General features: G+C 39.0%; 1 protein-coding gene across 1 annotated transcript in view; it reads right to left on the reverse strand.

Annotated features, from left to right (window-relative positions):
• LOC139725132 (transcriptional activator GLI3-like) overlaps positions 1 to 22,530 on the reverse strand; it is a 114,997-nt gene that overhangs the window by 71,066 nt on the left and 21,401 nt on the right. The window contains exon 2 of the mRNA XM_071636221.1: positions 10,666 to 10,768. Within this exon, the coding sequence (XP_071492322.1) occupies positions 10,666 to 10,741 (76 nt within the window). The 5' untranslated portion in view covers positions 10,742 to 10,768. The remainder of the gene's footprint in view (positions 1 to 10,665; positions 10,769 to 22,530) is intronic.

Here is a 22,530-nt window from a genome sequence, read left to right on the forward strand (position 1 = left end):
ATTGGATTTCTCTTGGAGACTATCGTAACCACTATGGTACTGCTACAAAATGAAAAACTGAAATACTATCCATGCCAACAATTTTGGCAGCATGCAGTAATGGCATGGGTTAGAAATGCATGTGTTCTTCTTTTTCCTTCTCAAAAACATGTGTCTAATATGTATTGAAAGTCCTGTGACTCTGCAGTTAGGCAATCAAGCCCAAACGTAACGGAAGGTCGGGATAAATGTGCAAGCGTGCACATCCATGGCACCACACAGGACCACACACAGACCACCCCTTAGCATTACCTCAAACCACCAGTGTCCCCAGACCCCGGCTGGTTTGCTGCTCTGTCACGATGGGATGGGTTATAGCTGAAAATATCGGGACGCACACCTCTCTTTAGTGATATATTCCAGATTATGAATCCTTTACGGATGATATCACAGCACACGCCAATCTAATCTGCCCCTTTCCTCCGCGATTTCACAGTTGTAGCTCCCTGCTCTGTGCAGCAAAAGGATGACAAGTATGATAATTGATATGCAGCTTTCCAGTTTTTCAATAAACACCTTCTATCTATCTACCCTGGGAGAGTCAGAGGTATGGACTTTGTCAAGCTGAGACAAAATAGACACATCAAGCAGCTCTGTGTTCTTTCTCCCATCAAAAGAGCAGAGATATGAGTGTTGTTGTTTCCAGCAGTTCAACCTTTCCCTACTTCCAAGCTCTCTAACAGTTGCACTCCCCCATGCACTATGACACAGTGCCTTGTCTGACGTGTGGGGAGATGGAAGACAGCTGAAGTTGAGTGGCCCAATTTCAAAAAGTTGGCGTCCGTCAGCTCGTCCGTATTTTTCTCCGCGGTGTCATCCTCACCTCCAGCGCAGACCACAAGACTTTCTTCCACTACAAGCCAGATGTCACATACCTGCTGCCGTGTGGATACACTCCCATATCGCAAAACTTTTTCCCTCCATGATCTGATGCTGAGAATGGACTTCTTCTCTATCCTGCACTACTCTCAACCTGGTTATGAACTCAACGCTGGTATATAAAAACTCAGGGAGGATTTTTCCCTCCCACAATGACACACACATGCACACGCACACCCAGCCGCAGAGAGGCTCTCACCGCTGCAGTGATAGTGTTAGGCAGGTCGCATTACATGCATGGCCAACTCTGGAAGGACCACCAATGAAGAATGCTAGCCTACCGCTCAGGGGGCATCAGCAGAATCATCACTCCACTACACCTCTTCTATACATCGCCTTTTCCTATGTTCACTCAAGCATACATTCACAGTGCCAACTCCACTTCACTTTCTTTCTCTCTTTTTCCCTCCTCACCAAGAGCAATTCTTCGTCTTTTTCTTCTTCTTTTTTAATCTGCTGTCTTCTTTGGGACAAACACATGCTCCAGGCAACAAACAGATAACCAAAATGTAACACAGGCATTCCGGTCCTTGTGCTTACTGAATTCCAGCAGCTCTTTTAAATAGTTATTCTTTCTAAACTTGTCACAACAGTTTGCAGTCCATCCCCCCCCCCTTCTGCACCAGATACAACCGTAAGTGGGATTTACGCTGATACAAATTAAATATCGCAATACAAATCTTGAGAATTGCATCGAAATCCAAATCTCAAGATTTTTGCCTACATGGACATTAAACAAGGAAAAGTAGAAATTACGCGGTGCGTAAAATATGTCCCCGTCGGAAGTAGCATTTAGTAGCAAAATGTACAATATCGGTAAAATATCAAGGTCAAAGGTCAAAGAAGTCAAAGGTCAAAATTCTGTGTAGAAGTTTTGAAGCCCTCACCTAGTGCCATCACAAAAAGCAAACGGAATCGAAATCGGGTTAGAAATGGCGAAGGAGTAGCATTTTGTAGCCAATGTACAATATAGGTCAAAAATCAAGGTCAAAAGTCAAAGAAGTCAAAGGTCAAAATTCTGTGTAGAAGTGTTAGCCCTCACCTAGTGCCATCACATAAAGAAAACGGAAATGAAATTGGGTTAGAAATGGCAAAGGAGTAGCATTTTGTAGCAAAATGTACAATGCAGGTCAAAAATCAAGGTCAAAGGTCAAAGAAGTCAAAGGTCAAAATTCTGTGTAGAAGTTTTGAAGCCCTCACCTAGTGCCATCACATAAAGCAAACGGAATCGAAATCGGGTTAGAAATGGCGAAGGAGTAGCATTTTGTAGCAAAATGTACAATATAGGTCAAAAATCAAGGTCAAAGGTCAAAGAAGTCAAAGGTCAAAATTCTGTGTAGAAGTTATGAAGCCCTCACCTAGTGCCATCACATAAAGCAAACGGAATCGAAATCGGGTTAGAAATGGCGAAGGAGTAGCATTTTGTAACCAATGTACAATATAGGTAAAAAATCAAGGTCAAAGGTCAAAGAAGTCAAAGGTCAAAATTCTGTGTACAAGTTTTGAAGCCCTCACCTAGTGCCATCACATAAAGCAAACGGAATCGAAATCGGGTTAGAAATGGCGAAGGAGTAGCATTTTGAAGCAAAATGTACAATATAGGTCAAAGGTCAAGGTCAAAGGTCACAACTGAAATTCTGTGTAGAAGTTTCAAAGCTCCCATGTAGTGCTATCATATAAAGCAAACGGAATCAAAATTGGCTCATAAATGACAGAGAAGTAGCAAATTGAACATTTTGATCACACACGGACGCACAGACAGACGGACGGACAGACAGACGGACGGACGGACACACGGACACACACACGTACGGAGCCCGTTTCATAGTCCCCTGCTCGAACTCGTTCGGCGGGGACAAAAAATCCCACTAGATAGAGAGTGAGCGCCTCGCAATCAAAATCCCAAGATATCTTGCGATTATTTCAGTATTATTGCCATGATTTGAGAAATAGCATGACATTCGCACTGAAAGTGCATGAACGCTGGTGCGAAAAAGCCCGATTTTTTGTCCCATCCTCCACAACACAACGCAAGGGCAACGGTCACCACTACTGTACACTTCTGTCATGCGCAGTTTGGTCGACAAATCATTACAGTAATCAATTAGCAGGTTATTTCTGTCCATCTAAACAGGCACAAAATATCCCGTTATTTACATTGCGATCCTTATCCTGCAATTTAGTCTGTGTGAATGTGACTTTAATATTCATTACCCCGTTCATGCTCTTCAAATTACTCAGGAGATCATCGTGGAAAACCTGAGAAAAAATTCTTCCAAACTAGCAGATGAGCTCCCAAATGAATTTTTCTCTTCCTATCCTCTGCAGTGGAAGCTGGCCCCTACACGATTTAGCAAATGCGCCATACGGTTTGCAGAGGTGCTGTAGGTATACTGACCTGCGCTTTTCACTCAGGAGTTTACCCCAATGCCTCAGTGTCTTTCACACTGCAGTGTCACCCTTGTGACATCACAAGAAAGCATAGAAATTCAATACAAATGTTGGATTCTCCTTCCCAAACCAGAGGACCCCTACCTGAAATTTAACTTGTTCGTTTCTCATTCCAATTTCTATCCAGAGAAGGCTGGCAAAAGAAAAAAAATGGTACTGTATTACCCGTTTGAAAGTTCTGTCCCCTTTCCACAAAGTTTTGGAACCACAATGAATCTTATATATTTCTCACCATCTAGGCCTATAGGGTCTAAATCCATGGATAAAAACTTAGCACTGCTCCTGAAAACACTATAATCAAAGGGTGTTCAGACTCGACTTGAAAGATCACCAATTCAATTGTGAGTCTGAACGTGTGCCTCCATAATACGGGCCATTACACCCGCAAACTGAATGACCAGTCATTTCTCATCACTATCCCAGATACAACTTGCACCTGACTCAGGCCGGAGTCAGTTTTCCACTGAGCGTGGCGGTTGCAGATCAATCAATTCTGACTTGTTGAAAACTGGAGCATCAATCACATGGTGCTACACAAACGAGAGAGCGGTCACTTTGCAATAATAAATAACAAATGATTCAATGTCATACAACCAATGCAGAGCTTATATCATCATGATGGCACATGTTGTATACAGCTTTCCTCAAAGAACATATTGCAAGGCATTCCAGAAGATATTCCTGCCATATGCCCCAATAGGCATTTGGGTAAGGGCTCCAAACTTCTGAACAGGCAAATGCCAAGTCATATCACTTGCCTGGTGCATTTATCTAGAAAAATTCTGAGGCAGAATCACGATCCCAAACGTGTTTGAGGCATTTTAGTGTGATCGACAAACGCAACCCTGTTTTCATACATGTTTAGAAATGCTGACTTGAAAAGCCATTCAAAGGGCGATTTGAAATGCGTTTGAGACCAAGATCGCCTTTCTGCGAGTACATAAAAGCAATGCCATTTTGAAACATGTTTATATAGATCTCCAAGCAGCGAAGGTCAACTTCCGGTATACAGGCTGTCGATTGCAAAAAAAAAAACCCGCAAGCCTCAGTTGACCTCTACTTCACACGGCGCAAAGCAGTTCCGCAGTGACAACACTCAAATCACGATTATAATGTTTAGATGAATGCAGCACCCCAAGAATCGTTTTTCAAACCACATTCATAAATGCTATTCAAAACGCATTTTGAAACATCATTCTCTCTCGAGTTAGATAAAAGTAGCCTTAGTTTCCCTAAGGAAACAAGCAAATTTCTGGTAGCCTTTTTGCTATCCTGTATTGAAAAGGCAGTAATGGCACAATATCCTCAAAAACTGTAAGCAATTTAAAGAAGAATTCCAAATCAGTTGAAAGTTAGTCCAAAAAAATAGAATACTTGATTTTCCGAGCACAACAATGACAATTTCATAAAAATCAGTTCTACAAAGACTGAGGAAGTTACGAAATTGTGAAGTTTTACTTCTTTCACAAACATTTCTCAATTCAAACAGTCAATATGAACATGAAAATGAGTGAGTTGATTTTTTTTTTCACAAAGAAATTTTATTCACTTAAACATTCAGGTACAAAATAAATGTCACACACAATACATAAAGACAAATAATACAAAATTCACAGGCAGCTACAAAACGTCTAAGTAATGTAAATACGATTCCAATTGATATCAGATACAAAACATTTAGTTTTTCAGACAGATATTCGTCTACTTTCTTCGCATGCTTTAAAAATTGACAAAATTGGCTAAAATGTAATGATTTCTTTTTATTTCTTACAGAAAATAGAAAGTTAATATAAAGAAAATATGAAGAAAATATAAAGTAAATGAGTGAGTTGATGATGTCATCCCCTCACAACTTGCATTATAGTTTGTACACAAAATCTTGAAATTTCGAGATTTTTTTTTTTGTTCAGATGCATTTATGCCTCAGTCTCAAATCCTACTATTTATGACTGATCATCATTCTGACATTATCAGCCAGAATTAATGCAATGTTTCACAAATTGCAGAAAATAAAATTTTTGTCAATATCATCAGCCCAACTGTTTGGCAAAAATTACAGACACTTAATAATTTTGTAATTTCCCTAAGTTTTATCTGGTTTTAATCACACTTTTTTTCTTCCTTTTCAGACTAACTTTGACTGGTCTAGAATTTCCCTTTAAATACTTAAAGTAACATTTTAAAAAATAGTGCATAAAAACTGAGGAAGCCTGGGAGATGGAAATTCAGTGTCACATTAGCATATGAGGCATATGAGGGGACTGCATTCTACAAGCTCTGCTTTTTAGCAGCCCCCTCCATTTCCAGCAATATTGTTTATGCATTTACCACAGTGATGTAAAGTTATTTGTATCTCTGTTGATAATTTACCTGTATCTCTTTTACAATGTTATTCTGTTTATCGCATTGTGGTACTGATTTCATGACGTCTGTGTATATGAGCCTTTCTTTGTATTTCTAATTATTTGTTTGTTGGAAGTGAAATAAATCAACTTGAACTTGAACTTGAGGCTCTCTGTATCACGCTGATGAGTCTGGTGTATTCTAATTATGTTCACTATACTAACCTTATACAATTAATCATTAACAAAAGAGCTGTTAGCAAAACAGATCTCCAGCATTCCAAATAAGTAGAATTGTTGGTTTTATGAATTATCTGAAACATTTCCCGTGCAATAAGAATACTCTGTAATGTAAATCCGTCTACGCACGCTGCAGTTTTGTTTAGCCCGTTGAGGACGGGCTGATTTTGCTACAACACGCATTTCCCATAGGCACTTTCCCCGAGTACACTCAGGACTCATCCTCAACGGGTTAAGAAGTTGAACATTTTGAAGATTGATCAAATTGTGCAAACAAGTGGCTACATTATGTTCTCATACTTCAAAGGTGTCTTACCTGTCACATTCTGTAATTTGTTTACCCCAAATAGCGCATTCCATGCCTACCACACTAGATGTGCCAATGAGATATGTTTACCTTTTTACAGATCAAGTTCTCAAAGACTACAATTAGGAACACAGGAGCAAAATGCTGGAATGATTTACCAACTTTTATTAAAGAGAGTCCAACATTGTCCTCTTTTAAACAATAAATATAACATGCTTGTAATCCAAAGTGCATTGAATAATTATTGTAATAATTTTGCCACTTTTTTATTGCTGTGATGTTTCTTTGTTGTTTTTACTGCTTAATGTATATCTCTTCACCTTGGTTTGTATCTCTGTAACTGCATTTCTATGTTTGATGGAAATAGCGTCTCATTTATTGTTTATAAGGGAATTGGCCTCAATAGGCTTCATATGGCCTTTACTGATCCCTCATGTGCTATGTATACTTTTCTCTTCTTTTTGTATTGTGAATGTGATGAATGTGATGTTTTCTTTTTAGCACGTGAAATAAATTTGAATTTGAATTTGAATTTGAATCTACATGCAAAGTTTTATTGCATTACAAACTATGAATATGCAATGAGTGAAGTTTTTAAATCTAATTGTGCAGTCTGTGGCCTTTGACACTGGACCCAAACCACGCAGTTTTGCAAATGTCAAGTTAAATGCCCTTTCAATATTTTGCGGGCATACCTAGTTTGAAATTAAAATTTCTTGCAAAGTTATTCCCAAGCACCAAAGCATGTGAAAGAAAACCCTGGGCTTGAAGACTTGCTGGATGAGGACAGATAGACAACCTAAAGTGTATCAATAATACTCTTAAAGGCATGGTATAGTTTTGGTTCAGATAGGAGTGCAGGTTTCCAACTTTTTCCAACTTTTTTGTGTGCATTTGTGAGATAATGAGAAACCTCTTATGAAATATGGAAGAACATGCAAAAGATGCAAAGATACGATGCAAAAGTTATGAATTTTTAAAGTTTTGGTGTTGGAACCACTGGATGAGGAGACTACTTGAGTTTATGACATCATGTGTAGACAAAATCATAAAGAAAATATAAAGAAAACTCAACATGCTTTCACTTTTCTAGCATAATGAAAGAGCACTTGACTATAACCACTTTCAGAAAGCAGGGGGAATAATCATTACCCTTAACATATATCAATATCAAGTTGATGATAATTGGAAAGTGTAGTTTTCATGAAAAATGAATTTTTGTGAAATTCTTTTTATATTTTCTTTATATTGTTGACCACTCATGACGTAATGACTTCTAGTAGTCTCATTATATGGTGATTACAACACCAAAACTTTAAAAATTGATAACTTTTGCATCGACTGTCCGATTTTCCTCAAACTTTTCACTGATGTATTCTACTAATGTTGCTGCTTTCAATCAATTCACATTGCTCTTTGGGTTTTGGTTTTCTTTAAATTAGTATCAATGTGTAGAGTAAGCTCAGTGATTCCATGATACAAATCGTCTCCCTCCGCCGAGCCCAATGGAGATCAAGGGAAAAAAAGAATAACACCAAATCAACTTCCGACTGCAACATAAAACATCTGAACTCACAGGGGGCAGCATCTCGAAATATTCTAATGTTACCATTTTCCTTCCTTCCACCTTTCCCCCCTGAGCTGTCACCTTGTGTAAAGTGAAACTTCCAATCAAAATTCCATCGTTTTTTTGCCCCCAACCAGACCGACTTTGGGGCTTGGAGGGGACTGGGGAGAGAAGCATGGCATGTGAACGGGGACACGGGATTATGGATTTAGATGGCAGCATTATCCTAATGACCTCCTGCTTAGGATTTAGGAGAAAGGGCCAACAGTTGTGATAGTCTCTCAACACAAACTCTATTGGAAATGTGTGTACACAACAAAAGCCACACATAATGGGAAAAAAACAAACATACAGTGAAGATAAGTGGAGTACAGGTACGAGGAACTTTATAACATCGGCAAAGCTACATTTTATTTTCCATTTACCAAGAACACATTTTTAAAAAAATTGTTCTCCATTTACGCTGTACAGACTCCATGACATTTTTATTTTGAATTTGATAAGTCAAGTAAAAATATAGAATTGAGGGAGGGGGCATCAAAATTAGACCCAAAAGAACAGAGTTATGAAATTAATTTCCAGGTTTCATTATGTTTTCACTGAAGAGTGGCATTCGTCAAAACCACTAGATAAATTCAAGCTGAGATGATGAAGTCATTAGCTCACAACTTTCCATTGGTTTATGTGTACAAAACAGGGAGCAAATTGAAAGAACATTTTGCTCACTAATTCTGCAGCTACAACACTTTCTCCCTAATCTTTATCTTCATTAAAGGTACTGTTTACCTTTGGGAGCAGTGATTTAAAAAAATGTTCAAGATATCACATTTGCTGCATATGTGTAGGTCAGTTGTATCACAAAACATCCTACCATATAAAATTTTTGCAATAAAGCCTAGAGACGTAGAGTGGAGATATCACAATATTTCTTAATAAACCATAACTGTATACAGTTTAGTCTGGAAACATTTTTATTATAGCTATTGTTCACATTTTGTTTATTTAACAATACATAACATTAATTATACTGGTTCAAATATTTACATTGGTTGTTTCTACCTCTAACTCACATTTTAGAACTATTTTGAAGCACTAATGCTGGACTTTTGTTTCACCTGCAAATGGTAAATTGTGCCTTTAAGTTATTGCAACACCACAACATTTTGATGGGAAGGATATGCTTTTTTCGCTATGATTAGTGCCTACGTATAAAAAAGAACAAGAAATTAGGCCTATATCTATAGTGAAGATTATGTGTAAAGACTTATGCCTACGTGAGATTTAATGCCAATGACACTATCCAACTCATTTAATTTGCATATTTGGGTGCTTCTTACATCACTCTTTCATAAATATGTAAATATCTGTAATTTCATAATTTTCCAATTTGAGGCCTGCTCTTGATGAAACTTTGTCCACTCTGCTTTACAGACTTCATGCTATTTTTCTAGCCAGCTTGAACACGGTGTTGAATTACACTTTTATTTCTCGAAAGTTTTCTTTTAGCATTTTACTCAATTTTCAAGCAATGCCAACAGCTTTTATATCATCACTACCTTAAAGAAAATGTTTATAACAGATGCAATGTTCCATTTAAAAGAAATATGAAAAGAGTGGAGGCATTTCAACACATCACTTCAAATACAGAAGTTGACAGACTTGACAGAAAGGACTCTATTGGCAGCATTGGTCTGGTAGCAGTACTCTGCAAGAGGTATTAAAATTTCATAGAATATCAGAATATTTACAAATTTACATAACTATACCGACTAAAGTGTATATTTGTAGGAATGATAGATCAGGTACTTAGTCCATTCAAACACTGCTACTCTCTCCCAAACAACACCAACAAATTGTCTTGCCCATTTCATCCAATGCAAGGGCATTAAATTCTTGGAGTGTGTGACATAAACACCTTCTTCAGGTAGCATTATACAGAAGTTTTAGAGGATCACTAACTTTCAAAGGGGGCCAAAGACATTCAGTCAGATTGTGGGTCTGTACACCTCAGACTATTCGAGTCTGCTCTATTTTGGAGCAGGGGTGTGACTTTCTGGACCCCTGGAGGGAAGTTTATACCTGCTCCTACAGTCACCCCCTTGGTATCCCAGAGGTCAAGCAAGAGGTCAAGACAGTGAGGTCATTGCTGGTTTTCTTGCAAGAAGTGACCTGTTAGGGGTTTATAGTTTCCAGCCACAGAACTGCCATTACAGTCACCGCTTATTTGCAAGTCTGGGGGAAAAGCAAGTACTACTAGTCAAATGACCTCTATCTCAAGAACGCTACCACTGTTTTGCAGAGTTGCTGAAACATCTGGGTGTTGATGGATACATGCCAAGCACCACTCTCCTTCCACTTTGCATCAATACTGCTAATGATGGTGGCATGTACATGTATGATAGGAAAGTGATTTATGGGGGACAGTCAAAGCCATACATCATTCTCAAGTTGATGTAATAATTTCCAGGATGCTAAACACAGAATTATATTCCAGGACGGAAGACTGGTTTGTCTGTGGCATACGCCTAGATCTGGACAGTTTCAGCACTCAAACACAGACTGTTTGCACTGGAATGAGCTAAATTCTGTCCCCCAGTTTACCCATCAGTACCATGACGAATGTGATGATAAAATTGCTGATCACCAAAATATCTTTATCGCCATTAACACTTTTAACTGCATACAATGGTAATCATAATAAAGCACACAAGAGGATAAAAATTACTTGTTAACTACCCGGTATGGAAATTAATTTCTCAAAACAACATAGCTGAGTATTCTAAAGGAAGTTATGAAGTCAAAAGCATGACTGCATGATGAAGTTGGCGAAGGATTCTTACCTGGGGGCGAGTCTCTCTCTTGCTTGGTAGGAATGTGTTCCATCTCCTGCCGCTTCGCTGGCAAATGACTGGCCATGCTCCAAAACCTACCATCAGGGCAATTCTGCACAATGAAAGCAAATACAACAAAGCAAAGATATAAACCAATGAATGAATACAGGAATTTCTAAATGAATCTATCAAAAAAGAAATAATCTTCGAAGCAAACAAATATATACACATAAAATATAGGCACCTAATAAATTTACATGAAGTTTTCATGTAATTTCATTCAGGAAATGACTGTAAAAGTAGTATGATGGATGCATATCCCTTGACACAAACCTACCAGTGAGGCAACCCAAAACAAAACAAAGCTGCTGCTAGGTAAGTGGGGTGTGAGGATAGTTGCCAATATGAACTTTCAAAAAAGCATCTATATTAATTGTGCTCATGGGATATTGACAAACTATAGGCCTACATATCCCCCAAAGAAAAGTGTAAACAATGATAATTGATATGATTAGGCAGAACAAGAAAGGAAAACGTCAGTAAATCAGCAGATACAGAGATCAATGTTTTTCATTAACTTGTATTGGCTGGCTAACTTGTGAAGAATCCTCCAAGTATTTTCTTCTTTCAGCAAATTGTTCCCATTTGGGGAATTGTTGCAGCACCCCTCTGATACACTGATACATACAATGTACTAGTCAAAGAGAATACTGTCCCCTGAATACATCTAGGTGATTTATAGGGGAAAAAATGAAAATGGCAGAAATCCTCCTGTGGACACTTTCACAACATCATTCCATATGATGCAATAATTACAAAATCCTCACTAGTTGAGAATTGTTCTCACTACTGTGCAAAATGGACAATCAGATTTTGAAGATCCAAAATATTTAATGATGTATGCCTGAAAAAAAAAATGACAGAGAAGGAGGTGTAGGAGATGGTCTGGAGAAATGAAAGGCAGGAAGTTTGAAATACTGCCATCTCCACATTGCTTGCATAGCACAAAGGCGACAGATCCCCCAGGGGAATTCCCTAAAACCATCGAGGTAAACTCACAGTGACAAGTGGCTTCAGGAGTAATGTATGGAAAGCTTGCATGACAGAAACAATACCCTTTCCTAGACGTGTTTGTCCGCCACTGATGTCTTGACAATGGAAACAACTCTCATCAAAGAGCCAAGACTTTGTGTTTTTAGTCTATTTCTGTAAGACGGATCATACGCAAACTTTGACATGACACAGATAAGTATCACATATTGATGAGAAAGAACATACGGATGGGTAGAGTGGGATGATGCAACATGTTCGGTAGCATTGGCAGTGACCTTGGCAGACAACTATTTTTGAACCTGCCTCGCACGATCATGTTCTGTTTGGTGATTGGTATCCATCAACTGATGCGTCAGGCCAATGCATGGCATGCAAGTTTGAACTGTAGGGCAGTGAGATGCAAAACAGTCACTGGAGATGATAGGCTTGAAATGCTTGAAGAGGAACAGGTATGTAATGGAACTCCTCTCTGTGTGTTTATACTGACCTTAACATAGAGCTTGCCATTAAGCTTGCCATTATGTAAACAGAACACAGATAGTCTTATTCTAGATGAGGTGAAGATGTAATCAGGGCCTATCTCATGACTCTCCCGCTGGTTAGCACACAAAAATGTTTTTGGATAATCACTACTTATCTCATTAGAATAGTAGTAGAAGAAGTACCAATAATAACAATAAGTCATTAATGATAACAATGAAAATATTTATGACAATGGTAATTAATGATAATAACAATAAAAAGAATAAAAAAATAAAAATAAGAATAACAGTAAGCCTATAATAATAGTAATGATGAAAATGATAATAATGCTCAAGGGCATGAATGGGATCTCTCAAATAACTTGAAAAGGAGGGCATGACTTTCGATATTTTATTCATTCATTCATAACAATCCAAAGTATACGAATTTGAGTAGAATGCTTTTCTTATACTGTATGGAAGACTTGAGCTCAGCACTCAGGGAGTTCACAACTGTCTGAATGGAATCTTACAAATGGGACAATGTTCTCTGAAGAACATGCTTAAAAGAGACAGAGGAGAAAAAAGAACTTATCTGCAACATATAATCCATGATGCAAAAAATAAAAAATAAATAATGCAGCTTTCATGGTTTAAATCACTAATCAGCACAAAATCAGGAGTGACAAAGTTGACTCTTTCCAGAAGGTATGTAGTCAAGGCTGGGTGTCAATTCTCTGCATTTATCAAGCTTCCTTACAAAATTTTAAACCGTGAACATGGTCTCCTTGTACAAGATTCGAGAAGTTGCTAGACCCAACCCTGAAGTAGCAGCTTACAGTGAGCCCTACTTACACACTAAGCCAACAAAAAGCGTGTCATGGCAATGTCCCACACAAAGAAACAAGCCACTCCACATGGGCTTATAGATGGGACTAAAGACTTTGAGCAAACAGCCTCAAGGGTTATGAATAGCCTCTTTAGTGGGCATGAATAAACTGGATACACAAGGTTGGTGCCATTCATACCCACAATGAAAAGTGTACACAGTGCAACAGGAACCGCAAATGCTTGCACTGAGCAATAAAACATGCCGAAATGGTTTATAAACTTGTTACTGTTCTGTGGCAGGATATGTATTCAGCATACCATTTAGAAAGAAAAAAAAAAGTGATTATGATCAACCTGTCATATACTTTTATTCACTCGTCCTTGTCATATTCAACCTACTGTATCACATAACATCACTTGCAAAGGAGAGTGTTTGATTTTCGATAACAAGTGCCGCTTCCTGCACTCTGCTCCACCACAGCTGGGGCTCTTCATCACGGTAGACTCCAGGAGGTTTCTTCCAACCTCCCTCGGGATCGGTAGGGGAGCTGCCCAAAAGTTACCAGTCATCCAGATAAACATGTCGATTGTTCAGATTTATTCACACAAACAAGGTGTTATCCATGTTCTGAATGTCTCCCATTTATAGCTAATTTTTGGTGTGTGCTGACTGCTCAGCTGCTATTCACCAAGTGGAGTTTAATTTCCATTTTTTTTTTTAGGGGGGGGGGGAGGGGTGGGGAGAATTGCTGGGGTACTTTAGAATGCTTGGCAAAACTTATGGTCCCACATGAAACTTACAAGTATCTCACTCAAACCAATTGTTCATGTATCGTAATTATTTACACGCAAATAGAAAACATACTGAGAAGTTCATCTCTATAGCAGCCAAATGTTAAAACGCATGGTAAAAACTCCTTGTTGCACAGGCAAATTTTGTAGTTATTTCCACATTCTCTGGAGTCAGCAAAGCCTATCAAAAAGATTTTTTTTCTCACCATTTGATCGATCATTTAAAACTCGAAGCATTCAGTAAAACCAGAAATTTTTGCATGTATTTTAATTTTGCAAATTTCACAAGAGCCAAGATTTATGAAATGAATGCATGCCATAATTCTTGTCTACACCATATCCACTAAATGCTTGTGGTAATTCAAGAAAACTGCATGCCGCAAAAAAGGTTGTCGGCTCTAATTCACGAAAATTGCATGCCACTAACATTACTCGATGAACAGTATTCTATACATCTGCGAGTGTTCCAGAAAGGGATTTGGCAGGTCATTAATTCAGCCCAAACCAACTCATGCTCAGAACAGTGTTTTAAACAATAATAGTGCTTTAATTTTTGGTTGATCAAAGAGACTCATGATACGGCAAATCATATCACTACAGCTTAAAGCAGTCAGAGGAAAAAATACACAGAAGATGATTTTATAATCTTATGAAAACAAAACAATTTTGCTGTTGTCATCTGAATGCAAACTATATCTAACTACATGGCATCTTTTCAAATGATCATATTGTTTATTTGGGTGTTGTTGCTTTGTTTTTGTATGAATAAAGCCCTGAATTTTGTGTGCTACGATAAAACTGTTATGAAAACATACCAAACATAAAACATGAATAATTATATACTCCTAATCAACTAAGGAAAGCTCTGGTCAAAAAAAAAAGTAGTCAGCCAATGGACATAGCTGACTGAGAAAAATAAGCAAAGCAAAGTAACAAGTCAGAACAATTTACAGCAATATTAGATAATACAAAACAACATACAGTTTGTATGACTGACTGTCTCAAATTCTCTAATTCTGTCTCTGTGTCTCATAAAATGAAAACATAATCTATTTTTGACATATTCTATATATCAAAAGTTGCGTTGCTCAGTGAAAATATTGGCCAACACAGTAGCCATCCCCGATTATGACCTCCCTTGCATAGATCAAATTTGTTTTATTATATACACAAGGATTAAAAATCATGAATTTTCATTTTCACAAAAGAATCAGCTGCCTCATTCTTCCTGGCGTTACAACCTACTGTGCTAACCGCATCAAGGACTTGCCATAAATTCTACAAAAAATCCTTGATATGTGGAGAGTAGTCATTAGCCACATCAAAATCTTTCCTTTCCAGAAAAAAAGTAAGCAGAGCAGTGTCTTCCATCTAATGTATTTAAGGACTATGATATATAAAATAAACAAGCAATATCACAGTCATGGCTATGAATAATGTGAAATTGCCTGAATGTATCAATATACCTCAGTTTATTAACATTCAAGTTGTCAAATCTTTTATTATGTGAATCTGGTTTTGCTCAAATCTTCACTGACCTGTTTGCAATACACCTTTTACATTACACTTTCAATCAGAAATATTTTTCAAAGTACAACTTTATTAACAAGGACCTCTGTATAATGAGATTTTGTTAAATGAAAAATACAGTGTATAGCTACAAAGGAATTAGTATCAATTTCAGGAACTTTCATTGGGCACAGTGAAAGACAGGTTGAGGGAATGGCACATATAGAGGCAAAATTGATGGTACCAGGATATGGTGCCTTACGCAGAATAAGTTCATATTGTAGGTCCTTAATCTTTGTATGACATAGACACTGGCACCTTGAACATATAATTCCATAATAGACAGGCATTATTTTTGTCTTTGCATGGAAAAATAAGTATCTAATGCTGAATAGCATTCCCACTTTCTGCATACCATGCAGTTCCTGTATCAATAGTTCAATGAATTAAACATTTTATTTTCAGTCTGCCCTAGGTGATTTTTGGCCAGAGGCAAAGTTGTAGTCATCCTTGGCTATTCTTTCCTCAGCCAGAACCCGATGAGGGTCGGTAGGGAGAGGGAAGGAATCAGTCGAGGACTCAAACTGGTACCCTGCTGATGACTGGTGGTAAGGGGACTGGTGAATAAACTGTGCAGTGATCACCTCACTGCACAAGGACTTGAAAGCAGATGCCATCTGATGACATACCCTTAAAGGTCATAGCTACGTCTCACAAGTCCTTGTTGTCAAGACAATTTCACAGCATTAAAAGGCATCTTACAAATGAATATCGATTTCATTATTTGATGATAGCTACATTGATTGTATAGGCTTGTAGGAGGGCTCAACACTAACTTTATTTTTCGGTGGCCCGATGGGGCCACCAAAATCATTAATTTCACATTTTTGGTGGCCCAAGAGAAAAATTTGGTGGCCTGAAAAAAAATTTTGGTGGCCAGAGGTGGGCCACCAAATTTGCCCTTTTATGAAATTTGGTGGCCCGACTTTCATTTTTGGTGGCCCCGGGCCACCGGGCCACCGTTAGTGTCGAGCCCTGCCATGCTTATAGGCTACAGTCCACATTTTGTCCACCTTCTGCAATAAGAATTAGACATAATGTATGAATTCCTTAAATTCATACTTGCAATTTCATAATCATCTTCCACTTTCCTCGATAGAATGACTGCAATTGAATTCTTGCAGGAGTGTTACATGATGGCAGTATCACAGTGATAGTCAGGATGATTGATAAACAGAAGTTCTATTTCTGTTCTGAATTACATGTCACAGGGTAGCAGGAGCTACATGTATGTGATCTACCTTTAACATGATACAAGGGAAGATGGAGAAAAAAAACTCAAGTTGAGGTCATGCTGAGGGTACTGTATTAACAAACACTGCCATTCACCACAGGGGCACTCTCTGCCATGGAAAGGATCAGAAGGAGGCTCTGGCGTGGCTGGAATATAGCCCGAGAAGCTGGCGTCTCATTGATAATGACAGGTAATAGTGTTCTCTTACACAGTTCAAAGAGCCCGCGGATGTCGTAGTGGTTAAAGGGAATGCAGATCTACCCAGCGTCACCTACTGTCAAATTAGGTCACATTTCTGAAAGTACCTCCCCTCCCCTCCCCAACATCCCACCTTCCCTATCTTCATCACCCATGAAAAGATATCAAATACCTGCCCCACCCTCTTCTCTCTTTATAGGATAGATCTCCCCCACCCTTACCCACACTCATTTAGTCTTACTTCACTCCAAAGCAAATCCTCATCCCCATGAACACAGCAAAAAACGACAAATGGCGGCAAGCTTTATCTGAAACATTCCACCCCCCCCCCCCATTTTTTAGTGGTGTGATCACAGCACTAAGGTTCAAGGTGTCAATGAAAGTGGGGGGAAAAAACAAACATGTGATAAAGCAGGCTATTAATGCAGGCACAATATTGCCATGGAGTGCAGCTCCATGATATAATACTTGTGCATATGAAGTCACTTGCAGGGATGCTACAGGGAGAATTATGGGGGCTTGGCGGTTTTGTTGTTGTTCTTTCCTTGAGTAGGCCTGGTTCATTAACCCATGGAAGACTAGTCACGAGTATGCTCAGGCAGGTATCTATGGGAAACATGTGGTATACCAAAATCCGCTTGTCCCCAATGGGTTTACAGTTCAGAGTCAAGATAGCAGGGCTGCCAACACTGGAAACTAGTTGAGAGTGAGACTCCCATAGGCCAATGCTATAATTTAGGAGTCAAAATGAGTGAGATCAATAGAAATGCATGTAAATGAAATAAAGTTTTAGAGTGAAAAAGGACCAAAATGCGTGAGTCTCACGACTAAAAATGAATACCAAGGAAGGATATCAATCACTTGATTGATAATCTTTGTGGCTGCAGTTGGTACAGCAAATACACATGTATCTTGTGAAGCAGTGTTACCCCAGGGAGGTGGGAAGAGAACCCACCTCCCTGGTTACCCCATGGTTATTGTATGCCACAGAGTAAGCTCCAGCTAGATTGCCAAATCATTTAACCCGTTGAGGACGGGCAGATTTTGCTACAACACGAATTTCCCATAGACACTTGCCTGAGTATACTCGGGACTTGTCCCCAACACATCTGACCACTACTCTTTCCAGATAACACTAGCTGAATCCTGAAGTTCTCAGCTAGCCAGAAGACAGAAGAAGGAAAAAACAAACAAACAAACAAACAAATAAAGAGGGGTGGGGTGATAGACTTGTAACTAGATAAATATACAATTGCTAGGATGCCCTGAGGGGTAAAGGCACCACAGAGTGAAACATACTGTGATTCGTGGAATCGAGCCAGCAAGAGAGAGAGAGATGTAGAGAATACAAAGACCACTTTCTATTTTGTGCTCTCTTATTATCAATTTCTCTAATGGGTAAATGATTAAATATCAGTCTTACCCCCTATTCAGACGCAAGCCAGTTTATACCAAAACTCGATAAAGAAACGACATATAAAAAATCATCATATAGCCGATAGATCGTTCAGATGCTAATTTCGACCATTCCGGAAAAACGTCGTATAGATGTGCAGTTTCTCACTGCGCATGTTGTTATGGTCATGAGTGACAGCTGTGGGGTCACCTTTTGTGCTCGCTCCCATTAAGCCCCGCCCAGTTATACTGTTCTATGGTCGCCATACGTTCAGACGCACAATGGACACTATGGAATGCTGATTCGTTATCGAGTTCTAGTTCGAAACGATGCTCTGACCGTCGTTTCGCTATACGTCGTTTCGTTATACGTCGTTTCATTAGTCAGCGTTCAGACGTATAAATTCATCATATAGCTATACCATTCTGGTATAGCTGTACCGTTCTAGTATAAATGTTTTGCGTCTGAATGCCCTGTTACCCAGCATTTACTGATTATGAACGTCTAGTCTAATGGGGTACAAATGACAAATTATTGTAACGGTAATCTAAAAAGCAGATAACTCTGCATACATTAAGGCTGGGGCTACTGGGGCATGATAAGGTGTTGCTAGGCAATATTCATACATTGAACATGATGTAATCTATGTGCACTTTTTATATTTTGATCTGAGAATTTTCTTATAGCTAGGACAGAAATTTGACTAATGTGACTACAACTTATAGAGAATTGACAGAGTAAAACCAGTGTTTCATCTCAAAACAAGTTTTTCACAGTGTTACTAACATTTGTTATGCTGCACTTGTAGGCCCTACAGTATGTTATAAGATCTGAAAGGGGAGAGGTTCCCAATGGGTTACTAGAAAGGGATGCAAGAAATACTTCTTGAAATGCAAGAAATACTGCAGAAATAATCAATTGCATTGACACTGTTTGACATTAAAAAAGGCGGCAATGACAAGTGCTTGTATCATTTTCAACAAACATCAAGTGAGAACCAATATGGTGTCAACACAATACAAGTATCAACACATATTATATGGTGTTGACTTCCTTGTACAACAATGGCAACACCCTCCTGACAGTCCCAACACAGCTTTCCTGTCCAATTGCAAAACACTCTCACCCCCTACTCAGACGCATGCCATTTTATACCAAAACTCGATAACGAAACAACGTATAAAGAATCATCGTATAGCCGACAGACCGTTCAGACACTGTATTCGACCATTCTGGGAAACGTCATATAGATGTGCAGTTTCCCACTGCGCATGCTGTTATAGTCATGAGTGACAGCTGTGGGGTCACCTTTCATGCGCGCTCCCATTAAGCCCCGCCCAGTTATACCGTTCTATGGTCGCCATACGTTCAGACGCACACGGAATGCTGATTCGTTATCGAGTTCTAGTTCGAAACGATGCTCTGACCGTCGTTTCGCTATACGTCGTTTCGTTATATGTCATTAATTAGTCAGCGTTCAGACGTATAAATTCATCATATAGCTATACCGTTTTGGTATAGCTATACCGTTCTAGTATAAATTTGTTGCGTCTGAATGCCCTGTCAGTGTATTCAAAGAGGTGTAATCTAGCAAACTCTCAATCGCCAGTGTTGGTATTGATGTCAAACTTTGAAGGTCTTCATCCATCACAGTGTTAGATGTGAGCATTCACACAGAGCAGATGACAAGAGTTTAGGGAGTTGAGCCATAGAGCTAGAGGCCCTTCTCTAAAACCCCTGCTTCTTGGGGATCTATGGCATCAAACACCCCTGCACCACAGCTATGCAAACCGTCTTCTCTCAAAGAGCGTGTTTCTACTGAGAGCACCTCACATCCCTGGCATCGCCACAAATTTTGTCCAACGCAGCACCTCGTATTTTACGACCACTCGAGCTGTTTCTACTGAGCGATAAAATACGAGGTGATGCAAAGGTGACGTGCAAATGCGGCGATTCCGGAAGTCAGGTATTTTTAAGTCACAGATTTGGGTCACGCGCGCACTGCCTGTTAATACGATCCGAACCCTGCCTGCTTTGCTACAACTGCGTCGGCTATTTTTTGATCAGCCATTTCTCTTCGTCTTCCCATCCAATATACCCCGAACTAACATACTGGTATCCTGCCACTGACTGATGAGAAATCTTTGGAGATCGAGGGTCCAGTTGAGATTTTCTCAAGGCTGCGACATACTAATGTGGTACTCTCGCGATTCGAGACAATATAAAATGAAATAACGCGGTGTAAAATCAAGTAAGTGATTAGGGCTTAGTAATGCGATAAGTTAGGCTGTTAATCACGCGAACAATAGGCGATGAATGCCACAATTCACATGTAACGTAACGTATAGGGCCTATAACACATACACAAGCGAGTTGGTACCAACAAAGCATGATGTGAACACGGTCGCTGTGTGTACACACGTATTTTGTACACATGTGTGCGATGAACCGATTGAAAAGCGCGGGGAGAAATTCTAGACGTCCGATACTCCACGAATTTCGCTACCCGGTGTGTTTCTACTGAGAATCGTCCTTCGCGTCACCACGCATCGACCACCTCAATAGATGGACGACGGAGCACCTCGCATCAGCCGGCATCGGCCACTACCAGATCTGTTTCTACTGAGGAAAAATTCGAGGTGTCACCACGCATCGGCCGGTATCGGCCGGCATCGGCCGGTATCACCACACATCGGCTGGCATCACCTCGAATTTTCGTCGCTCAGTAGAAACACGCTCAAAGTTCTTTCTAGAGAAAAATAAGCACACCAATAACACAACAACGATGTATTCTAACACATATTCAACTAAAAAAAAAAGATCCACCACAGAACTTGTGCAATGAAGTACAGTCAAACTCGGATACCTCGAAGTCGTCGGGACTGAAGAAATTGGTTCGAGGTACGCGAATTTCGAGGTACGCGTACGTCGAATTTTCTTCGACTTATCCGATTTTTGTCGATGTTCAACATGATATCTGTTACAGTGCCTACCGATTGTTTGTATGCTTGTCAGTTGGATTTGAATCGACTTTAATATGAATGAATTGAATGAAAATCGATGTTCTTCTTTCATCAGTGTTTTCTGGTGAACAATTAAATGACTTATCACCATAAAAACAAAAAGAAAATACCGGTACGTAATCGAGTGCAAGACAGGGTTGCAGAACATGCGTGCTGAATGTACATTGTCGCGTCGGCGTAGGTACCCCCTCGATCACTATTCGTTTTTCCTCCTTTTCTCTCTCTAAGTCATCATCTCTTACACAATATCCAACACAAGAATCAGTCTTAGCTTTGCAAACTATTAAAATTTCGCACAACTATGGGTGTACATGTAGCTCACCAAGACTGTTTAGAGCTACAGCTAGGGAGCGACGGCAATGTCGCACCGCTACGCACCGGTCTTCCATGTGTCTACCAGCAGCACTCACAGTCAGCAGACGATACCGTTAATCATTTCCAAATGTAAAAGCAACAATCAGTTATTTATTTTAGTATCATACGGAGCAGAATATTACTGTTTTCATTTCTAAATTTCCAAGCAAACATCCGACATTCGTTTTACTACCATACGGAGCCCAATATTACTGCTGTCCACTTCCAAAAGTGAAATGAATTATCTGACAATCATTTTATCATCGAATGGAGCTGAATGTTACTGTTATTAATTTCGAAATGTATAATAGCAAATACAAGTATCCGACATTTATTTTAGCATCGTATGGAGCAGAATGTTACTGCTATATTCACTTCCAAATGTAAAAGCAATCATGACTGTGATATTTATTTTGAAATCTTCCGGAGCCGAATGTTCTTGCTATTTACTTTCGAAAGTAAAAGCAAACATCCGACATTTATTTAATCATCGTACGGAGTTGAATGTTATTGTTATTCATTTCCGAACATAAAAGGGATCATTCGACATTTATTTTAGCCTATTCCGGAGCTCAATGTTATCGCTATGTACTTTCGAACGTAAAAGCAAACATCCGGCATTCATATTATCATCGTACGGAGTTGAATATTATTATCTATTTCCGAACGTCAAAGCAAACATTCGAAATTTATTTTAGCATCTTCCGGAGCCGAATGTTATTGCTATTTACTTTCGAATATAAAAGCAAACATCATACGGAGTTGAATACTATTGTTATTCATTTCCGAACGTCTAAAAGATCGTTCGACATTTATTTTTGTATCTTTCGGAGCCGAATGTTATCCCTGTTTATTTCCAAACGCAAAATCAAATATCTGACATTAATTTAAGCACCGTACAGAGCTGAATCTTACCGTTATTCATTTCCAAAAGTATAAGCAAACATCCGACATTTATTTTAG

Source organism: Diadema antillarum, unplaced genomic scaffold (genome assembly GCF_040938485.1).
Source record: "Diadema antillarum isolate AM-2024a unplaced genomic scaffold, OU_Dant_1.0 scf00000016, whole genome shotgun sequence".
Lineage (NCBI taxonomy): Eukaryota > Metazoa > Echinodermata > Echinoidea > Diadematoida > Diadematidae > Diadema > Diadema antillarum.